Here is a 21,907-nt window from a genome sequence, read left to right on the forward strand (position 1 = left end):
ACCAGTATAGGAACCCTTCATTCAACTGTTTTAGCCCAAAATTTTGGATATCAGACAAAAGCCAGCCTAGCTTTGAAAGACAAAATCTCAGAAAAAAAAAATTAAAAAAACAGAAACCACCCCAAACCAACCAAACAAGAAAGCCAGTGTTCAGTGAGGTTTTTCAAAACCAAAGCTATGTCCCACTTTGCCCAATTCTGCCAGAGATGTATGTCATATGTAGACATGTCATCAAACATGACTCAAACCAACCCTTCCCCCAAAATAAATAAATGCAACCACATAGACCAAAATGATTCATTGGCATTTTAAAGATTCTACCCTACTTGCTTGTGGTGCATTTTTAATTTTGAGTTAAAACAGGAGCTGATCTCTTACTTAGTATTTTTGTTAAAACGGAAAAAAACAACCACTTATGCCATAATCAATCTTCTTAAAAACTTGTAAGTATTTAGTAAATTTATTGCAATGGAATGGAGCAGAATGTCTCTATAAGAGAACAAATAAGAACAAAAGAATTAAAGAATGGAGCTATATGTGGAAATAAAGAGAATGTAATAAAATGAGAGAAGCTAATTTGAAGGATATATTTTGGGGACAGTGGTTACATACTGAAGCAAAGATACTATTAGTGACTACATTACTAAAATGAAATGCTCCAGAATTGTGCATTTAAGGACTGAATTCTGTTTGAAAGTTGTGATGACACTGACAAACCACACAAGCCACATTCAGGGGGCCAATATTTCATCTAATTCATTTAACAGCAGAACAGAATTTAGCCCTTTATATTTAGGATGTCATCAGAAGCTCTAGATAGAATTACAATCTTGCTGTGCATGGTTGAGTATATATAATTCTTTATGTAACATTCATGTGTTATGTGTTGTAAAAGAAATGAAAGGTAGCTGTTAATTCCAAGGCTTATAAATATGTCAGTGGGTTTTCATAATGTCTTAATAAATTATAAGAACAAACTGAAATGACTCATGATGTCACCAGAACTACATGCTGCACTGTATTTTTTACAATTATGTAGTATACCTCACAGGATTCTTTTACTTTCTACATGAATATGTAGATCCCACTGAAAAGATAAAACAATCCTTGTTGATTTCTTTGTTCTTTTTTATTTGCCATCTTTTGGCTGTTTTCTTGTTCTGAGCCCTTCTTCTAATTATGAAAATTCATCTCTTTATGAAGATGTGTTTAAAAAATTATTGCTGCAACTGATGTATTTATTCATTGAGAAACTGAAGTAAAATACAGTTTCCAAATATCCTCATATTTGGGTGAAGTTCAAATTTTCCTTGGATCTTAGTTCTCTGGCTGGCCACCATTCTGTATCACTAGTGGTATAACTAGCTGAAAAGAAACCCTTGGTTCTTTAGTGCTCCCCGTCTAAACTGTTTTTTACTCTCACAGGTATAAGTTACAAGTGCAGTTTGCAATTATGTGTCCGATTAAATGTTCCTACATTAAAAAAACACACACACATATATATATATATAGAGAGAGAGAGAGAACGAGTGATCCTGCTCCCACTGATATGCTTAGCTGTTGATTCAAAGGAACAGAACCTGTTACTTGAGATGGGGAGAAATGGAAAGAATCCAGTATTACTTTCATTTTTTGTGACCCTTACTTAAATCACTGGAAGTGATACATCTGAATTTAACATATATTTATCTGACGACTTGCTTCTCTGCAGAGAGAATCTTCTCTGAAGATATTAAATAAAGAAAGCAAAGAAATAACCTCCAGTGTTTCTCTCGTATGTACTGAACTAGTTCTTCAACATATATATACTCAAAAAGCCTGTACTGGAAATTCCCTTGTTCAAGCTGTCTGTCCGTTCACATACTGCTTGCAGTGAAACAGGTATCTTTTCAATATGGAGGTCTTTTTGCTCTCATTTATCCAGAAGCAAACAGGAAACCCCATTCCAAACTTCCCATTCCAAGAATAATAGCAGTGTTCAGTCACATTTTATAAAAGCATCTTAGAATTTATATAAATAAAACTAGGGTACATTTCAAAGAATATATAAAATGCTGGCATTTAGCTTTTACTGCAAAGATCAAAGAGCCGATTTAAAATTAAAATTGTCATGAATTTAAATTATGCATTTAGTCATAATAAAAATATTAAAGAAAAAATAAAGCAGCACATATACCTTATATTGTAAGATAAAGTTTAATATATTTTATTAGCTTAAGGGACACAGAATAACTATCTATCCAGAACTTCAGGCATGCATTTACATAAATATATTAAATTAAGAAAAGCAATTATACACTTAAACATCCTTTTGTCTAAAAAATCATTAAATCCACAGATTAACAATAAATCCAACTCTATGCATTTATCACTTCCAGATACAACTGTTCCATTTCTCAGATATTACACAAATACATTTGTTAGAATTTATATGCATTATACATATATTATATATTACATAATAGTGTGTATACATACATGGTGTTCAATAATATAATAATAATTTGTACTTTTTATAGCACTTTTCATTTGAAGAGCTCAAAGCGCTTTACAAAGATTGGTTTCACTAATTTTTAGATGGAGAGTGGAGACACAAAGATGCAATTATTTAAGGTTATATAGAATTTGTGACACGCAGTAACTGAATTCTCTTGCTTTGAACTTCAGCCATGCTGTCTCCCTAAAAAGAATACACATATAGCATACGTAATCTACATAGGTAGACCTGCAAAGGCTTGTAAGGTCTCAAACCAAGAAAGCACTTAATTATATTAATAATGTTAAGCACATGACTTCAGTGAGATTCATATGCTTAAAATTACTTGTGTGTTCCAGTGCTCTGCTAGATTGGTGCCTGTATATGTTTAGTAGTATAGTACAGTCTATAGAAGATAATTAAACATAGTTTGAATGGTATTTTCTAAACTAGTTTCCCACATTTCAAATGTACATACAGTACCTGATGGCTACTATAAAATAAAACTACTTGAACAGAGGAATATCAGAACAGTTATGTTCTCAAGTGACAGATTTTTGTTATTTCCTTTTCCTTTCCTGCTTGGCTCCCATTAAAATCTAATTGTTCTCAAAAGGGAATTGAAGTTTTCATTCTGTAGTATATTTTGTGGGGGACAGCTAATAGCATTTCTGGATAATTCACAGGGTAGAATTACTGCTTCGCGTATTAACGGTGACCACTACAAGATACATCTGGTGACTTCATACCAGATGGTTTCTGGTCTCAGTATATCCTGATAGGAATTTAGAGCATTTTGCACACCAAAGTTGACTCCACCTAGAGTGTTTTTCTTTTAATGACTCCTCTTAGGAGCATTCAGCAAATGGGATTTGGTTGTCACTGCCTCATCATGCAAACCTCCTTTTTCTTGTACAACAAAATGCATCCTACACACAAGCACACAAAAACCAAACAGCCACCTCTCTGCTTTCTTCCCACTCAAAAAGATTATGAATGCAGCCACCGCATATATTCACATGCTTTAGCTGGCACCTTCTTTCTGAAATTTCTAGGAATTTAAACATTTTTTATTGAAAGATTTTTTCACTTTTCTTTTAATTGCAAAATGAAAATAAATGGGGACATCTCATTTATTGTAAACGGAACTTAACTATATGATATGTGGCACCCTACTGATCACTTGTAACAGATGGAAAGTTTTTTTTTTTTTTTATCATAGAAATAAAACTCTTCTCCAACAATGTGACTTGCTGTTTGAGCGCATTCTTAGCAATAATTTCCGATATTTTTGGTTGTGGAAGCCAGTGTGTGTACAGTATGCAGTAGGCAAAAACACACATTAAATTGATATTATATAAAATAGTAATTTTTGTGACTTCCTATGGCATGAAATGATCACTAGAATTATGTGGCTTTGGTGTGTGGAGTTCTGGTAAGCAGGTGTGCTACTTGGCTTTCAAATCAAACTGTACAGTATAAAGTAAAGAAAAAGCTCCCATGGAAACCCGTGAGAGTTTTATTTGGGTTAGGGGATAACACGATAATCCTTTCCCAATATGTAGACCAAATTAGTAATTATTAATAACTCATGAGTGAACTGAAGGAAAAAGGTTGATGTGTCCGTTGAACTATTTATACAGAGCTATAAAATAGTAATGTTTCCCATATGGAAGATAAGGCATTACTAATACTGTCCGATTAGTCAATCTACACAGTGTAAATCTATACAGAATTGCCATATTGTTTTCTGTTGTGTATTTTACATCATGATAAATCCCTAGTGCACAGCAGTAATTGAAGTCAATGAGTACAAAGGCAAGCAGATAGATCCTTTGCCTGTAGAATACCTACTCAAGTCTAATCCTGCACTTGCTTACATCTGTTATTTCACTACTTTGAGTAGTGTCATCGCTTTCAGTATTGCCATTTTTATTAGTAAGGATGGGAACAAAATTTTTTGTTGGATTAAGGTACAGTCTTGATTGAAATATTACCCATTCCTATTTAACATGTGAAGAAAGGTTTGAAAATATGCCGTATGTTGAATGGAGCCTTTGTAATACTGGACTCAGAACAGTTGCAGAAACTCATCCATTGATGTCTGTGAGCACTGGGATCCATCCCCTCTGTGGGGGCACTCTGGGGCCCTGCCTTATTATGTCTATTTCATAAAATGGGACCACTGACTTATTTAAATTCCTTTCCTGCTTAGTGGCATACACTTAAGCATTTGAAATACGCACATACGTGTGAAAGAGAAGAGATGTGAGCTATTTGCTCAGCACTTTTGAAGAAGTAACAAAATGTTTGGCAGATTTAACAGGATGCTTTGTGTAGCAGTTGGGAGTACCTGTAAGGAAACTCAACAGGATCGGATATGCTCATTACTTAAAGACAGGCCTGAAACTGCAGTCTTACTCTGGAAAACCTGAGTGAGTCTAATGACTATAGATGCTGACAGAGAGGCAAAGGGTGCAGTGATGTCTGTAGCGAAGTTCTTCTGCTAGCTAAGTGTCTGTCTTTGAAGGACATTATCCTATAATTAATGAAGTCAATTGGAGATTTTCAGTTGACATCAATGGACATCAAGTTGGGCTCTCAAAGAAAGTTTGAGGTAATCCTGCACTGAGCTTTCAGGTAGCTTCTCCTGTTTCACACCTATATCCTGTAAAGTAAGCTAGTAGTATTTCACTGAATTGCTACCCTTTTGAAAGCAAGGAAAATTTTAGCAAAACTTTTTTTAGCGTTTCTACAGCATTTTTCTGTGAAATTAATGGAAATATTTATCAGTTTTTTGTAGCCCAAATTCAGATTATTTGGTAGGTCTTTACTGCAAATTTGGGTCAGAATAAATTTAAGATGTTGACTGCCTTTTTGGCAAAGTTCTTAGTGATAATACATATATTTTTTAATTTGACAAATGTGAAATGTTGGTCATTTTTTAGTATAATGAAAAGGGAAAAGTTAGTTTCGATTTACTTCATGACTCCCTTCCCTTTCTTCTAAGACACTAATCACCCTGGCCAGAAGATCAATATGGTCAATTATTCCTAACTGAACTGATACACAGTTAAAATAAAGGATAGTATATTAAAATACTTCAGCATCTTTTAAAGGATTTATGCAGTTAAGGAAAACTAAGCAGAGCAGGATGTCCTCAGAACTATTTTTTCCATGTGGGCCCAATCTTCTAAATGCCCATTTCATAGATGCATGTAGAATCACACATATGAGTATTTTCATTTTAATGGGACTCCACACCTGTGAAAGATTACTTGAGCTGAAGTGTTTTTAGAATCTCACTTTTGCATATTTGTACATGAAAAAGTCCTCATTTCTGATCCCAAATTACAGAAAGAGTATAATGAAAAGCAACATTTCATCATCTTGGGAATGTTGTTCTGCTTTTTACTTGAGGCATCTGGTTACTGTATTGAAATTGGTAACTTTCTGAACAGTGCAGTCAGTGACTGTATAGTGAACAAATGCTTTCTCCCTTCTTCCATCTTCAGCATAGCTGATGCTGAGCAGCTGGAGGTTGTTACTCCTGAATCCTTATACACAGTTAATGGCCAATCTGCAGCCAAACTACAGCATTAGAAGTCACTACAAAATTACAAGATTCTGTGGGGCAATCAAAAGATAACAAACTCTGTCTACTGGGAAGTCCCTTTGATGCATATATACAGTTTGGGGAAAAAAAAAAAAAGAGAGAAAGAAAAAGCAACACCTGCAGCAACCAATTATTGATCTTTGCTGTAGTTCTAGGAAGGAAGGAGATACAAAACTGAAATGTAGAGAAGTGAACAAAAGGAGATAAACAAAGAGCTGTCATGGTTGCCAATATAGAATTTATATTCTTATTTATACCTAGCTTATACTTTGGATGCATGAAACAGAATAACTTGTGAGGATTTAAAGGCACAAGGAGTCTGTATCTGTGTCCCTGACTGTTAATAGAAGAAATACGTTTCCTTGAGGGGAAGGGTTTGGGATAATATTTCTTAATGGAAACATTAGAAAAGTGTGCTTAATGTTTGTTTGTTTGTTTGTTTGTTTGTTTGTTTGTTTGTTTTTCTGAAATGGAGTAAACCAATTTGGATCTGATTTAGCATCTTTTTGTCTCAATACTTATCTATGGACTAAGAACGTTTCTCCTTATATTCAAATAATATGCCTTTTTTTCTGATCGGAAGCATCTTAAAAAGAGAAGGATGAAGGTTTACCATCCTGAAATAATAAAATGAGGGTTGAAAACTAGCATACATCAGGAATAGAATTACTTTTCTTTGCAACAGGTATATTTATTCTTTTTTAACAGTAGAAAGCCTGAAAGAATGCTCGAAATGTACCATGTATTGGGACACAGAGAGGGCAGTATCTCACAATAAAGGAATAAGTGAATGGAATAAAAGATTAGGAGAGAGAGAGACAGAGGCAGAGACAACTTGATCACATACATAAAATCCTTTCTAGAGGTCCTTATCTAATTGCCTCATTTATCTAGTTTCATTTATAAGCTCAGTTTTATTCTGGGACACTCGCAGAGATTGTGTGAGAATGGCTGTAGAATGACCTAACTGGCAACAGGCTTTCTACAAACCTTTTTTTTTTTTTTTTTTTTTTGTATGCCAATTCTCAGGGCAATTACTGCAGTTGCCCTTTTTATATTAGCATCTTGGGTGGTTAGGCCTGGGGTTTACTCACTCTTTTTAATAGTATAATTTCTTTTGATAAATAAGCAGTTGGGATTTTTGTGTCTTTTTTTTTTGAGAATACTTCTTTTCCACCGGGACTTCCTATGTATCCATGCGGGCTTAAAGCAGATGCCTGCTTTCACATGATACAAAAGATGATTTAAAAATGAAGCAGAACACTTTCCATAAGCTATTTCCCCCTTTTCTCTATTCTTCACTTAGATTAATTCTTAGTTTTGATTTTTTGATTGAATGAGTGAACCATTTACATTTTTTTAAAGAAATAAACTGAAATATTTGCCTCAGTTTTAAAAGTGATTTTCTGGCTGCAGTGCAGTTGATGAGAGGGTTTTTTTTATGCCATTGATTTGAATGAGCCCTGGATTTAATTCTTAACCTTTAATGAAATTTCATTTTCTGATTCCACTAGTAAACTAAATTGTCTTTATTATGAAGATGAACCGTATGGTCATTGTTATCCCTTCTTTTCACAACTGTGGCATATACTGGCTATATACATGACTATAGAATATACATTACTGGGGATCTTCAATTTAGGTACAGCCCACATTTTTTTATTTTTTTTTTAAAATCTCTAGGAATGAAGCAGTGAGAAATGAACTATCACATCTCCCCAGCCAGTTACTGAGAGTATTATAAACTAAAGTGGGGTATATTTTTTTTAATATATTCATAAAAGAAAGTGTTAAAGATGTTATCTCTGTCAGACATTTAAATGTTGCAAAAATACTTGAGTGACTTTCTTGCTTTGCTGATTATGAAGAGTGCAATAAAACTGCACTATCTGACAGATTTAGACAGCTGGCTCATTCATGAGAAGTTCACATTTTTGTCACCCACGTTGAATAAGGGAAGATTAGATGGTAAGGTCAATTTACAAAAATGGTTGTCAGGACATTTTTTAATTGTAAAACTTTTTGTGATGGAATTCAGGAAAAAGACTAAAGGCAGAAAGCAGTGGAGACAAAGAGCTGCTATTAACCTACAGATGCTACTGCAGGGTTCATTTTAAGATTGGTCACACTGCTTAGCCAATGAAGTGTTGGTGTGACTATAAGGGACCACCCTTTTCTGGGGTGAGAGGGCAATTTGGTCTTCATGCTCATTTAATCCTGAGACGTCTTTCAATGGACTGTCAGTTGAATCTACATTGTGCAAAATTATGCATGCACTTTTTAATGCAGACCATTGTTCACTAAGCACTTAACCAAGATCTCTCAACCAATTTCCATTTGGCATGAGGTCACTAGAAACCCAAGCAAACATATATGGAAGGCAAGTGTAATTTTCTGTTCCTCTCAGCTGGAATACTGAATAGAGATAAATACAAGTAACAGTTTTGCTGTACTTAAAGATTTAATATTTATTAAATGAAGACTGACAACTTTCCGTAAAGGAAAATTCATTACATGTCACTACCCTGGAAAGAAAATTTTGCTACTGGAGAGCAATATGGCTAGAATATGCTAGAAGTTATTGCCTAAAGTGTTGTAAACTGTTGACGCATGAGTAGCTGCGTATAAGAACCATTAGTGTGTGCATGCTGTGGCTACTCTACTCTTTTTTTACAGGCAAGTTTTACAAAAGCCAGGTAGTGCAAAGGAAATCTGATAGCTAGAAAACAGTGAACAAAGAAACTGCCAATAACATCCCAGAGCTGGCGATAACAGGGCACCGATTCTGAAGATACATCTAATTAGAATATTAATACTTTAGAAAACCTGACTAGAGCATGTACACCATATTTATTGATACATTTACAAAAATTCAATTTTATGTTAGCTCTTCAAGGAACATTTACATTTAAAACCATATTTGGCAATAATTGTTATATGTTTTGTACAAGTGACATCTTACACAGCCAACATGTGCTAATGTGAGCTTTTGTCCAGTGAAGTTCCATTCAGTGTGAAATCTGTAGCAGTCTAATCATGTATAATCTGGCCCGTCCTGTTATAGTGAAAATCACTTTATGAACACTTCTAACATGTGCTGGAATTTTATTAGGATTGGTTGGTGGTTGTTTTTTCATCCGTCGTAAATGAATACAAGTTGACACAAGGATACATTTCTAGATTAGATCCACAACACAATAAAGAGTGTGTTTGCTCTCTCTTTCCCCGTCTTTCCAATTAAGTTGGTGAAAAATGTAACTTTAGTATTATACAGGACATGGCAAAGCTGTCTCATCTACGTGATGTCTATATTATAAAAATAAAATAAAATAAAATAATATAAATATGTAACATGAACCCAGTGCCCATTGTTAAATAAAATATATGATAAAAAGCAGACCTTCTAGGATGACTGGTTTTGAAATATGCGAGTATAATTTAATTATTAAACACTTGAAACAATCTTGATATTAAGCTGCGATAACCAGATTTTTGCATCTATGCTAGATAAAGAAATGCGTAACATTCTGTAATAGAGTTACATTGATGAAGGTGAAGGTTACAGTCTTACAATGAATTGCCTAGATAGGAATGCATTAAGGAGATCTGAAATATTCTCTCATAACGGAGATCATTTCGCCTTAAAAACTGTTACAACTGGATTTCATTAAGTCCAGCAGTTTATACAGTGATGGTTCCAAACTGCTCTCTTATTGCTATAATCAGGCAGTTGCAGACACAAGGTTTCTGGGATGTCAGTGAATCCAAAATGACATCAGGAAAGTCCTTTGACGAAATTGTGGTTTGCAGTGGAATTGCTTTGTAAACTATTTCTCATGAAGAAATACACATAAAAAAAATTCCACTACCTGTAAAACCGTATTTGTGATAGTGCCTGCCCATGTATGCGTGCATGTATTGGGTATCTGTACATCAGTGGGGATGTACAGGAGTATTTACACACATACAACAAATTTATTGGCACATTTCTGGATACTATATTTAAATTAATAAAGTAAATCAAATCACCGTTCTTTGTTGCGGGATAACCAACTGTCTTTTAAAAATGACAGGATTCAAAACAAATGCCCGTTGAAAGTGTAGTTTCCAAATAGTCCCAGAAACTATACAATATAGCTGGTTAGGTCCAGCAAATAGGATGTCATGTCTAGGATCTGATCAAGAATACCTGCCCTTGTCACTCTTCGGATGTTTCTATCCACTTGTTCACACTGGGGGCCGAGATAGCCTTTTTTACATAAGCATTTATTGGGCCTTACACAGACACCTCCATGTCGACACGCCGGGTCACACTTTGCTGTGGGTAAAAAAAGAGCAGTTTTCTAATTTCTTTCAAGTATCACAAAGCAAAAAGATACAATATGTATTCATTAAGAACTACTTTTCTGAACTTATAATGGTAAAGCACATAAATTAAAAATAAAATAGAAAGGATGAAATATTGGATGTTTCAAAACTGTATTTTTTAAAGTTGTAGAAAAGTAGGGAGAGGAAGTATTTTTTTTATGTCTGTGAGAGTATCTCCCAGGACAGACTGTGAAAATCAAATAGCAAATTTTTGAAAATGTCCAATTCCTGTATTTGGGTGGGATTTTGGAGTGCATTGGCGACTCAACTCAAAAGATTTTAGGCTTCACATATCATATGACTTAAAAGAAGACATGCAACATTGCTAGAAGTTTAGATAGTGGTGGCCTACGTCATCCCATTTCTTATAATGGCAAGCCAAAAAATTACTGAAGTTGTAGAGATATATCAGCACCTGACCACATCCAAACTGGCAAGAACTATATCATAGATAAACTTCTTACTCTGTACATGCAGAGTTCTGCACTACGCAATTGAGGCACAAAATGGTGCCCGTTTGGCTCCTGAATAACTTAATCTTGGAATAAAATTGAATTACCAAAAAAAAAAAGAACCAGAACATATTTTACATGGCTTTTATCAGTTAAGCTTGGAAGATTTACCCTATCTCTTTAGTCAATATTTGACGATTTACCAGTAGAGTTCTAGGTCAATCATCTTGCCTAAAGTTTTCAGATTTAAATGCTATATCAAGTTGTAGCCAATGTTAGCAAAAACAGTATTCATAACTTCCAGTTTTTAAAGTGGTCTCTTCTATGGCACAGTCACTGCACTGTGATACAGGAAAGCTACAATATCTATTTACAAAGATTTAAAATACACTATACAAATCATGTTTCTTGATATTATTCACGAATTTCTTAATTACCTTAGATGGAAACTGATGCCTTGTAACTATTTTGTCTTACTTATGTTTATAGCTTGAGGTTCAAGCTAGAACACCTCTGCTAAGTGCTGTGTGGGATACAATGATGAAAACTCCTTAGTCCACATGTTTTTCTGCAGTTTCTTGTGCAAACTTGTATCTAACAAACTATCTATCAAAGAACAATAAGTTTTTAAACAAAACAGATTATTCAAGACACATTTATGGTCACACTGGAGATATTTTTTGCTTTGAATTCCACTTCGATAAGGGCTGTAGAATGGACCTCATTCTACAAATCTAGGCAATATCTGACTGACAAGTGGGGACAACCAAAGCTGGGCTGTCTGGCTGGATTGCCTCATCCATTTCTCCAGCCTGCTTTTCTTGCACAGCTGTGTGATGCTCGGCTTATGCATCTTGTCAGTAGGATATATCGTGAGCGATTTCATCCATTGCATTTCAACCCAAACTACGTCACTCCTGCTCATCAGTAAGAACTGCAAGGCTGCTGGAATTTACACTCCAGTCTGTAAGGGCTGCATGTCAACCTCAGCAGGGCCCTCCTGAGAGCCTTTCCAACCTGAAGTATCCTGGGGTCCATCGCCAGATCCTTGCTTTGTCTTACTCTACAATTCTTTTCCTCTTTTGTTATACCTCTGCATATTGACATCTGGTCAAACTCTCTGAGCAAATATGAGTCAGAAGACTGTGCTGATACACTAATAGCAGCTTCTGGTTCTCAGGCTTGCTCTGGATGATCTGTTAGGCCAGAATTACGTGGCTCAGCTATAGTAAGCACAGTCTCTGTGAGACACTGGTAGCACAACTGTGGCACTCAAGGTCACTTGTTCATTCTTCTCTCCCCTTTGGTGGCATACATCACGTTTGCGATCCATCAGGTTTGATCACTGCCACTTTTTCAAGTGACTCTTCAAAGACAGCTACAGCAACAAGATGGGACTTAAGGAAAGCACCACAGTTATTTATGATGGATCACAATTACTTTCCAATTATTAGCTGCTTTGTGACAAGTTGTACACGGAATTCTCTAGAATTCTCATTTTAGTCTTTAGGATCAAAAATAAGAATGTACCAAAACTAAATTAGTTGTATTAATTCACGATGTGCAAAATATGCAATAGTGACCTGCAGGCCTGATTTTAGTATCTTTCCTGACCAGGTACTCCTATTTGACACAGATAGTGTAAGATTGCAGGCAGGAGCTCCATGTCCAACAGTGGAGCAATCAATATTATTGATTGCACTTCCTTTTATTTTACAGAATTGGTGTAATAATAAGAATGCTGCTGTCTGTCATACTTCCGCTCTTACTTGCATTCTGAAGTGGTTCCCATTGCATGAGACGTTTTGATTTTAACTGTTGGACTCACCTAAAGACTTATTCTGCTCCTACACCTCATGAGATCAGTATCTCTTTTATGATGTCTGAGGACTAACTGTCAATGAAAATTTCTCCTAGCAAATTATGAAAAGCAAATTATGCCATGTCATTGCTTTATTCACTTGTTGCTATGAATCTATATACAAACCAGCTCTGCAGAACTCTCCTTCCCAGCCTTGATTACAGCAGCATTTTCCTGTGGGAGTGCAGTGCCCATTCCGACAGTGCCTTGAGCATTCAGATGTCAGTGTCTGTGCAGACTGAGCTGTTCTTTTGCATTCTTCAGGGACTAAAGGCCTGTATAAAAATATGCGAACCAAGCATATAGTTAAAAGTCAGGGTCAAGGAGAAAAACTGCTTTTGCACATGAAATTGAAAGTTGTAATTTTCACTCAGTATTATTATAGTTGTTTTAAGTGGCTTCTATAGGAACGTGTACAGCTTTCCACAGAAAGTATATTGATACAAAAGAAAAATCCAAATCTCATTTAATGCTCTTAGTTGGAAACGTGCATACTTTATCATGAAGGACATTCATTTCCTTGTATTTAGAAAGATACTGGCAATTAACATAGAATTCAAACTTTACTTTTTATTGAAGGCCTGATTCTCATGCTATTATCAGCAGCGTAAATCAGTGTTCTTAGAGGACTTTTTTTCTTTTTTTTTTCTTTTCTCCAGGACACCAGTAAAATAAAGATGGTGTGTTACATTGCAGAAAAATACAGTGTTACTTGCTATTCTTTCATATAACTGCCTTCAGAGGTCTTTTACAAGATTAAATAATAGTCCTTGAAACTTCCTGAAGCGTGAACATGGTAAAAAGAGCATCCCTAAGATCTAACCATGGGCAGCACATATCTTTATATATTCAGTTGGGAACTGAATTGCCTCTCAGCAGATTTCTTACGGTACTCAAGGTGTTGACTTCAGGCAGGCAGGCCCACAGTAAATGTTTGTAATAAACATGAAAAGCTCTCTTGCTTCCAGGGAACATTTTCACTAAGGGTAACAGCACTGGCACAGGTTGCCCAGAGAAGTTGTGGGAACAGCTCCCACCTTGGAGCTGTTCAAAACCCACCTGGACAACCTGCTGTAGGTGTTCCTGCTTGGGCAAGGTGTTGGGCCAGATGACCTACAAAATATTTTTTGTCCTATGAGATATTTTGGATGTCCAGTAGCTTTTTTATTTACAAAAGCACAGCATTATATTCCTTAACAATGAAGTAGCTGTAGCACTTTAACTTAAGTCTGTCTTAACTGTTGATAGAATTACAAAGTCTTTTTTACATGGTTTTTGAATTGAGCTGCTTGTCATCATGCTGACCACTTATTTTGTTTGTGATTTGAATTCAGCAGCTAGATACTGATAGGATCACCACAAAGCTACAGGTTCCAGGGACAGGTATCATGATTTGTCTGCGGCGTGGGTTTGATTGCACAGCAATAAATTGAGAAAAGAATGTCAGGATCTCCCAAGAGTTCTAAACAAGTAACTGAATGGAATTGTAATGGCAAATTAAGTTAATTACTGACAAATACAAAATGACTCATTGTCAAAGAAATAGTTTGAACTACTGCCATGCATTCCTAAACTTGAAATTTGTAGGAAGAAGATTCTACGAGATTTAGAGCTCAGTGAAACCTTGGCTAAGTGTCCAGCTAGAATTCAAAGAAAACAAAACAAAATTGTTCAAGATAGTAAGAACAGAATAGAAGAGTACTAACATAAGTATTAAACCCCCAGCTATATGCAAGTAGCTGGAATAGCAACTTGTGTACTGGCTACCCTATCAAATATTAAAATTCTAGACTGAAACCCCTCTGTGAGCAAAGAGAAAGATCTTGATAGTCTTTGGAGTACGAGAAAGAAAGGGTGGAGAACAATGTGGAAATTAGTATGTGGAAAACAATGGTGGAAAAAGAAAAAAAAAAAACAGGAGGAAAATTGGGGATTCTTGTTTACTTCCCATTTCAATGTCAGAACTATTGAGGAAAAAAATTAAGCTCAAGAAAATAAAGTTAACTAGTTGAACCCATGGCTTCTAAGGTATCAACAAAGCCCATGTTCTAGCAGCATTTTAAAAAGATATTTCTAAGCACAATGGGACCATTCAAGTATTATTAGATAGGGTAAAAATTTGTAAGAAAAATAAGCACATATACCTAATGTCACAGAATTCCCTTATTAGCTGACTGGACTTATATTTTTCCCCTATTTTGGCATGCAGCTTTTTAATGGTACATTACAGAGTTTCTTGCATTCTTCTTTGAAACAGAATAATAGAGTACAGGATCACTGGTTTGTTTCACCCTAGCACTTTCTCTGCTCAGCCTTAATTGCTAAGATGATTATTTAAACATCCATTCAGAACTGGTTGCCCAATGACATTAAGGACAGAAAGAATGTGTAGCTGCATCTTTCAGTGTGGCACCAAGTTCTGATTTCAAAAGCACTTTTGAGAATCAGATTCAAGCTCCTGTATTATTTAAGGTCTTTGAAGTATGCTTTGACACCTTTCGTGCAGCACATTTGAAACCCTTTTTTTGTGTTCACGTATTTCCACAGCTGTCTTTTAAATATAATGCTTTTTTTTTTTTTTTTTTTTTTTGACCTGTAAGGAATTTCACTTCTATAGTAATGAGTGCATTACATATGATCTGGCTAGGTAAGTTCCTACACTTAAAAATTATATGTGAGATTCACAGACAGCACTATTTTGGAAAGAGCTATACAAAATTACAAGATTTTCAGTTGAGACTTATTCAGATTTAAAGTAAAAAGATCTGCTATCTAATTGCTACGTCAGGAAAAGAAAGGTGTGAATTTGTGTTGATTTCTTTACAACCATCTGCATAGCAGGCAACATTTTTTAATTCATCTGTCTCAAAGTCCATTTCTTTCAGGTTGTTTTAAACGGAGTCTTCTCTTTTTCTTTCTCAAAGACAAGTACAGTACGGTGTTCAGCAGGAAGAATAACCTCGGGTTCCTGGAGCATCTCTTAGAAAAGAGCTCCAGTGGTATATCTTCAGCAAAAAATGACCTCACAAGTCACAGAGGTATTTTATTTATGAAGACAATGATTTATTTTCTTAATAGATGCAAACTATTTATCTATGATAGTGCTGGAATATTTGGGTTCTTTCTATTCATATTTCATGAGGGAGGCAGAAATCATACTTTTTCTTTTCTTTTTTTTTTTTTTTTTTTTTTTTTTGTATCCAGCACAGCATGGCTGGCCACTTTTATGATTTAAAGCTTTCTAATGCTCGTGGTGCTTGTGAATATAACCTTGCCTTTTATTCTACCATCAATCAATAACTTGCACTCATCAGCCTTGGATAATATTTATTAAAGGTGGGGTGGAGTAGAAACAAAGATGGAAAAAATTCTGGTTGGCAGAGTGCCTTAGGAGAAGAGTAATACAAATGCAGCTGCAGCAGAATCCTTTTTGTGTGTGAGAAGAATTACTGTTTTTCCTTATTTGTACTATGGGAAAAGCCACACTTCTTTCTCAGGATTTGAATGCCATTCTGGTACAAACACATATCATGAGAAAGTCTCTGCCCCACAATACTTACACTTTGCATTCTTAAGGCTTAAAGGGGTGGAAATTTTCAGGCTCAGTGTAAGTGTTTTGAACTGAATCTCACAAAGATAACATAAATCTCGAAACTGACTGCTGGGACTTGATCTTTGCAGCACTTAGACAGCATATGATTTTGTTTATACAACTAGTGCTTCACTCTGTCTCTTGACGTGGAAAATGGAGGGGAATAGATGTAGCCACACCATGGGCTGGAGAGAATTTTGTTACTTGTCTCCCTCAATCTATAAAACTCTAAAGGGTACAGCTTGATTACTCTTACAGTAAGCAGTATTTGGTCCGCAGAAAGTCAGCCAAAAATGTAGCTGATAATGACTATTTATATGGTCTCTACAATTCTAGTTATCTTAAAGAGCTGTTCATATATACAGTACAGTACAGTATATCTTGCTTGTTAAAACATGCTTTCATGAAACTGTGTAACAACTCTAAATGTATGGAACATGGAGGAGAAGTTGTACTGGGGGCTGGGGCCCTTGCTAGGTCCTTTCACTGCCATGGTTAGTGAACTGAGAATTCCTGACTGTGCAATACGTAAAATTATTCTATGTTACTGCAGCTGGTGTAGGAAAGTAGACTCTACTGTTAGTTTCGAGGCATACAAAAGTCTGACATGCTCTATTAGATTAGGGTTCATCATATAATTGCTTAGAACTCCATGCTTTCCTTCCTCCAGCTTTTCCCAGCTCCACTAAGTGTGCAGTGATGTGCTTGTTGTATGCACCAGCCTGTAACTCAGACACATGGAATCAATGCAAATGGAGGGTCAAATTCAGCAGTTATACAATGGTACTGAACACAGCATAATTCCTCCATCAGGCCTTTGACACTATATTGAAAATCTCTACTATCCTGCTAAAGTGAAGAAAAAAAAACACAACAGAAAAAGAGACAAAATTCCTGGATGTTCGAATTCGAACAAGAGATGTGGCCATAGAAATCCTGATTGTGGTACAAAATATGTGGAAGAACATTATACTTCAATTAACTGCACACAAGATACTAGGTATCAGAAAGATGCCTAAGTCTATCACCAAAGCTTGTGTGCTAGTTTATTTTTTTTTCCTTTATAAGGGAAAATGTCAAGAGAAAATAATTTTACTTCACTGTAATTTACTACTTGTCATAGAATAAATATAGCATCTCTTCAGGTACAGTTTCTAAAATTAAAAAGTATACCTTTAGTCCTGGGAGAGATGCCAAAAGCTCGTTACTTGTCTCCAGATTTACTACATGGGAATAATGTGGAAAAAACTCACAGCTTTTAAGATTTAAACTCAGCAGCATATCAAATTTATTCTTATATGGTATACTTGTTCATGACCTCTAGTCTTAAGAAATTCTGTCATGTTTGAAAACTAGTCCCTAGTGAAGCCTGTATCAATGTTAATAGCTAAGAGGTCAATGCAACTGCTAAACAGTTTGTATTACTGTCAGGGTGGTCATGAAAACAACACCTGCTGCATGAGCACTTGGCAGCTGGGTCAACAGGCACTGTGGGAATTTATCAATTTAGGGGGCCACTTGCATAACACTTTGACTGATGAATTGGGAAAGACTGGCTTACTGGGCTAAAGCTGCTCTATTATGTATGACTTTCTTTAGGATGGCAGAGGCTTCCTGCAGGCTCCAGAAAATAAGCAAAAGATAAACTGAGCTGTTTTTTTCCTTATAAAGTGATAAAAAGTGAGAACTTCTTAATAGCCAGCGCTAGAAAGACTTAGAAAAATGAAAAAAAATCCCAAACCAAAACAAAAACTTTTACAGTCAGTGAGCTGTGATGTGATTGAAAAAAATCCTTAGGTTTTTCCATCATGGTTACAAAGGAGTTTTTGTGAAGTACTTCTGTAAAGTGAAACTCTCTAGACTGGTATTCGCAAAAAGCTCTAATTTCTCTTTAGTGTCTCTTATGGGAATAGTAACTGCATGTGGGTAGGTAAATGAGATAAGAATTTTGCATGCTATGGCTAAACTAAACATAATTAGACATTAATTCTGGCTTTCCATTCCCTCAAATGACTTAAGGGATAGTAACTTTCTGAACAGAAAGAAATCACATGGCCCACCTGGGTTGGTGAGAGCATTCAACAACAAAATTGGCTCATTTGACAGTCAGCTTTAAGCAGTAGCTTCACAATATTTCTATAACCCATCAGAACTATGTTGATGCAGATTAGTCTAGTGCTGTATGTTTCTGACTTGCCATTTCCATAGTAATTAAAGTCTTCAAGAAGGCTATACTTTCATAAATGCTGCTCTTACACCTTTCCATCTAACACTCCTGACTCATGCTAAAAAGTAAAATCACAACCATTCTTGTAAAGAGCCTGAACAATGTCAACATGAGATATAGCCTAGATATAGTCCCTTAATGTTTGAAATCATTCTGTTTGGAAAGACTCTGGTAGTGGATATCCCAACAGTGGTGATGGAAAGGATGATAAATGGAATTACATACTCTGGAGGGGCATGAAAGAGGAGGGAGATGGTTTGAATCAAGTTCAAGTTTCAATCCAGCGGAAAGCAGCTATTCTGGCTGTTGATACAAAACATATTGAAATCCAGATCTATAAGGTGTTAAACATATGGAGAGGAAGAGGAATTCTTACACGTGCAAGGAAACTTACTAAGCTCCGCCTTCTTTTGTAAATATTAGCTGCTAGCTCCAGTGAGCCATGCTGGTCAAAACAGTTATTCTTCGGCTTTGGAGTCATGGTATAGGCAGTGGCAAAAACTTGTAACTTCATAGGGATTACAGTGATGCATGAGTGTCCTTCTAGCTTCTCTGGTTTTAGTCTCATCTTTTAAACAGAAATCTCTCGCATTGTCTGTCACTTTGACTATTCTTCTCTGAATCTTTTTCATTTTATCTAGAATTTGCTTAGAAGTGAACATGATCATAGTGTAAGTATTCTAACAGAAGACTTAAAAAGCCAAACTGTCACTGTTCTGCCAACTTCCCTACTTCCAAAGTTTATTTTCTTTCTATCTTTCCTTTTTTTTTTTCTCCCCTATGGTTTTCATATAACAGCTGGTAATAAGTTTGTATCAGCTATAATTTAAACATTATCAACAGATATTTCTTATTTAAATACGCATTTTTAGTACTGCCTACATTTAATTTTCTACTCTCATGCTACATTTTCTTTCCTAATAGGTTTGTCTCCTATTTTCTCTGTTACTGACTAACAAGAATATTTGGGCTTATATACATTTTCTATATCACTGTTTACCCAATAATTTTCTCTTTTTTTAACATAAATATTTTCTCATTCATTCCTAGCCCTTGAAAGCGTTTTACTTCTCACAACATAGCATTTTTTGATAGTCATCAACTAATAGCTATATTTTTCAGAGGCATAGTTTTAACTTAGGAAATTTTAGTCCGTTGGTTTAACCAATTTACCTAATATTAAATGTTTGTAATCTTTAAGGTTTCCCTCATCTCCTGCAATCTGAGAGCTAAATATGGTATTACCTATGTTCTCCTCTGTATTCAGTTATGATATTAGGTAATATATGTGTCATACGCCTGGTCTTTAATTTGTTTTTAATTTTTCTGTTTCTGACTTGTCACGGCATTGCCTGATAGTTCCCACACATCAATGTGTCATTATAGCAACCTTGCTTTGAAGAGAAGGATTATTTAATTCTGGGCTTTTCATGGGAGGATATTTAGTTATTGATGTAAAGTATTTGGAGACCTGTTGGAGGGGTGAGGAACTAAAAAGAGGTTTCCCGTGGTACCTTGTATTCTATGTTTCAAACTGCCTTGATGGAGGGATTCAGAACCTCTGCGTTGATCCTATTTATAATCAATTTTCATATACCACCTCAATTTAACACCCAATGTTTATTACATCTGAAGGATTGTTTTAGGATAGGACCTTCCTATTGCTAATTATTGAAGTTTCATGCAAAGGGTTCTCTGGATTACTCTCATTCTCTGATCTTCTAATGTTTTAAACATCCTATCTCTTTTGAAAATTTTCTACTGCTAGCAATATCAAAATAATAGGTTTCTTAAGCTCTGTTTGAGATGAGGAAATCAGGCTCACAGTTACGTTTGAGAACAAGTTTGCTTACTCAGTAGTTTCCTACAAAGATCAAAAGAAACAAAATCCTGCACCTCTATATAACATTTATTATTTAGAATAAAAGAGTAATTACGTACTCTTATAGCAGCTTATAAGCACTAGCAGAAGATTGTTTTTTGCATGAAGTTTTAAATTTCCAGCAAGGGGTCACCACAAGGAATGATAATTGTATTCTTCTGCACTGTCCCATGCATGGAAGGCTCACTCTGTAAATAGATTAGTCTGCCAGGGCCACCCCTCATAGGACTTTGTTATGTTAGTAATGAATTTCTACGATGTGACAAATCAATACCTTGATGACTGTATACCTGATGCGCATAGCCAACTTGTAGCATCTTTGCTTTATGTTTTAGAAAGTTCACTGTGCTAGGGTTTGCACTTTTTTTTGATGTAGTTGTATGGTATGTAACATGAGGAAGGCATTAAACAGAAAAGCAAAATAACAGTATGCAGAAAGTATTAGCATGTGATTAACAATTACTATTTTGCTAATAAAGCGTTACGTGAACATTTGTCAAAGCCATGGAATTTTTAAATTGTTTATAAGTGTAACGTGAAATCAGCATGAAATGGTAAGTAGAGCTGCTATGCTCTTTTGTGGAAGTAACTGGTCATCTTGCACTTAAAAATCATCAATAGTATGAGATTAAAAAACAGCAAAACTCAAACTTTGGCTGAATGAAAATTGTTCCATGTTTCTAGAAAGTGTTACCAAAAACTATATCCCTTTGCCACAGTCTGTTTAATTTCAAAGGTATGCCAATTTACAAAAGTATTTTATAGTTTTCTGGTTACTTTCACCAGTAACCAAACACAGTCTTGACCCTTTTCCATACATGAAAACAGCCAACCGTGAGTGCAGCAATGGGAGGTCTGGCCTTTCAGGTATGTCAGCTGAAGACCACCCTACTGGAAGAGGTAACAAGAACAAAAAGCCGAGGTCAAACAAGGCAGCCCCATGTAATTAGATACTAATAGTGGATTTAGGGTGTAAAATTCACTTAAAACCATATACCAACAGACTAAACAATCCCAATAAGAATGGCAAGTTTTGTTCTAAAACAATGTTTTTAATACCAGAAAGCATAAATAAAACATACATAATAACCTTGACTGACAGACTGCACTAACCTGCAGTAACATCTGCTTCCAAACTAGTTGCCATAGGTTTGGGTAGCAGAATCAAAAAACTCTGAAATTCTACTGTAATTTACAGAACAGTGTGCACCCAGTTTCATGGGTTTATTATTGATTTTACATGTTGTTCCATAACAATTTTTAGAATTTAAATTCTGACAAGATAACAAATTCCTCTCTTAAACAGTCAACAGCAAAATCAATAATGATGTCTGTATGTGATGTTAAAGGATAAACATGCTGAAGTAGGTACTGAACTAATAGACATACTAATCTAGGTTGTTCTCATGGGAATGATGAGGTCAAATTAATTA

The 21,907-nt window shown here is 35.4% G+C and overlaps 2 protein-coding genes across 4 annotated transcripts in view; one reads left to right on the forward strand and one right to left on the reverse strand.

Annotated features, from left to right (window-relative positions):
• Nucleotides 1–21,907, forward strand: part of ANAPC10 (anaphase promoting complex subunit 10) — a 324,259-nt gene that overhangs the window by 80,919 nt on the left and 221,433 nt on the right. The window lies entirely within an intron of this gene.
• HHIP (hedgehog interacting protein) overlaps nt 2,247–21,907 on the reverse strand; it is a 79,382-nt gene continuing 59,721 nt past the window's right edge. For both annotated transcript variants that reach the window (XM_082758992.1, XM_082758991.1), the window contains 2 exons: nt 12,900–13,048; nt 2,247–10,410 (listed from right to left, as the gene is read on the reverse strand). In XM_082758992.1, coding sequence (XP_082615118.1) covers nt 10,217–10,410; nt 12,900–13,048 — 343 coding nt within the window. In that variant the 3' untranslated portion in view covers nt 2,247–10,216. The remainder of the gene's footprint in view (nt 10,411–12,899; nt 13,049–21,907) is intronic.

The sequence above is a fragment of the Aythya marila genome (genome assembly GCF_965140915.1).
Source record: "Aythya marila genome assembly, chromosome: 4".
In the NCBI taxonomy this organism is placed as follows: domain Eukaryota; kingdom Metazoa; phylum Chordata; class Aves; order Anseriformes; family Anatidae; genus Aythya; species Aythya marila.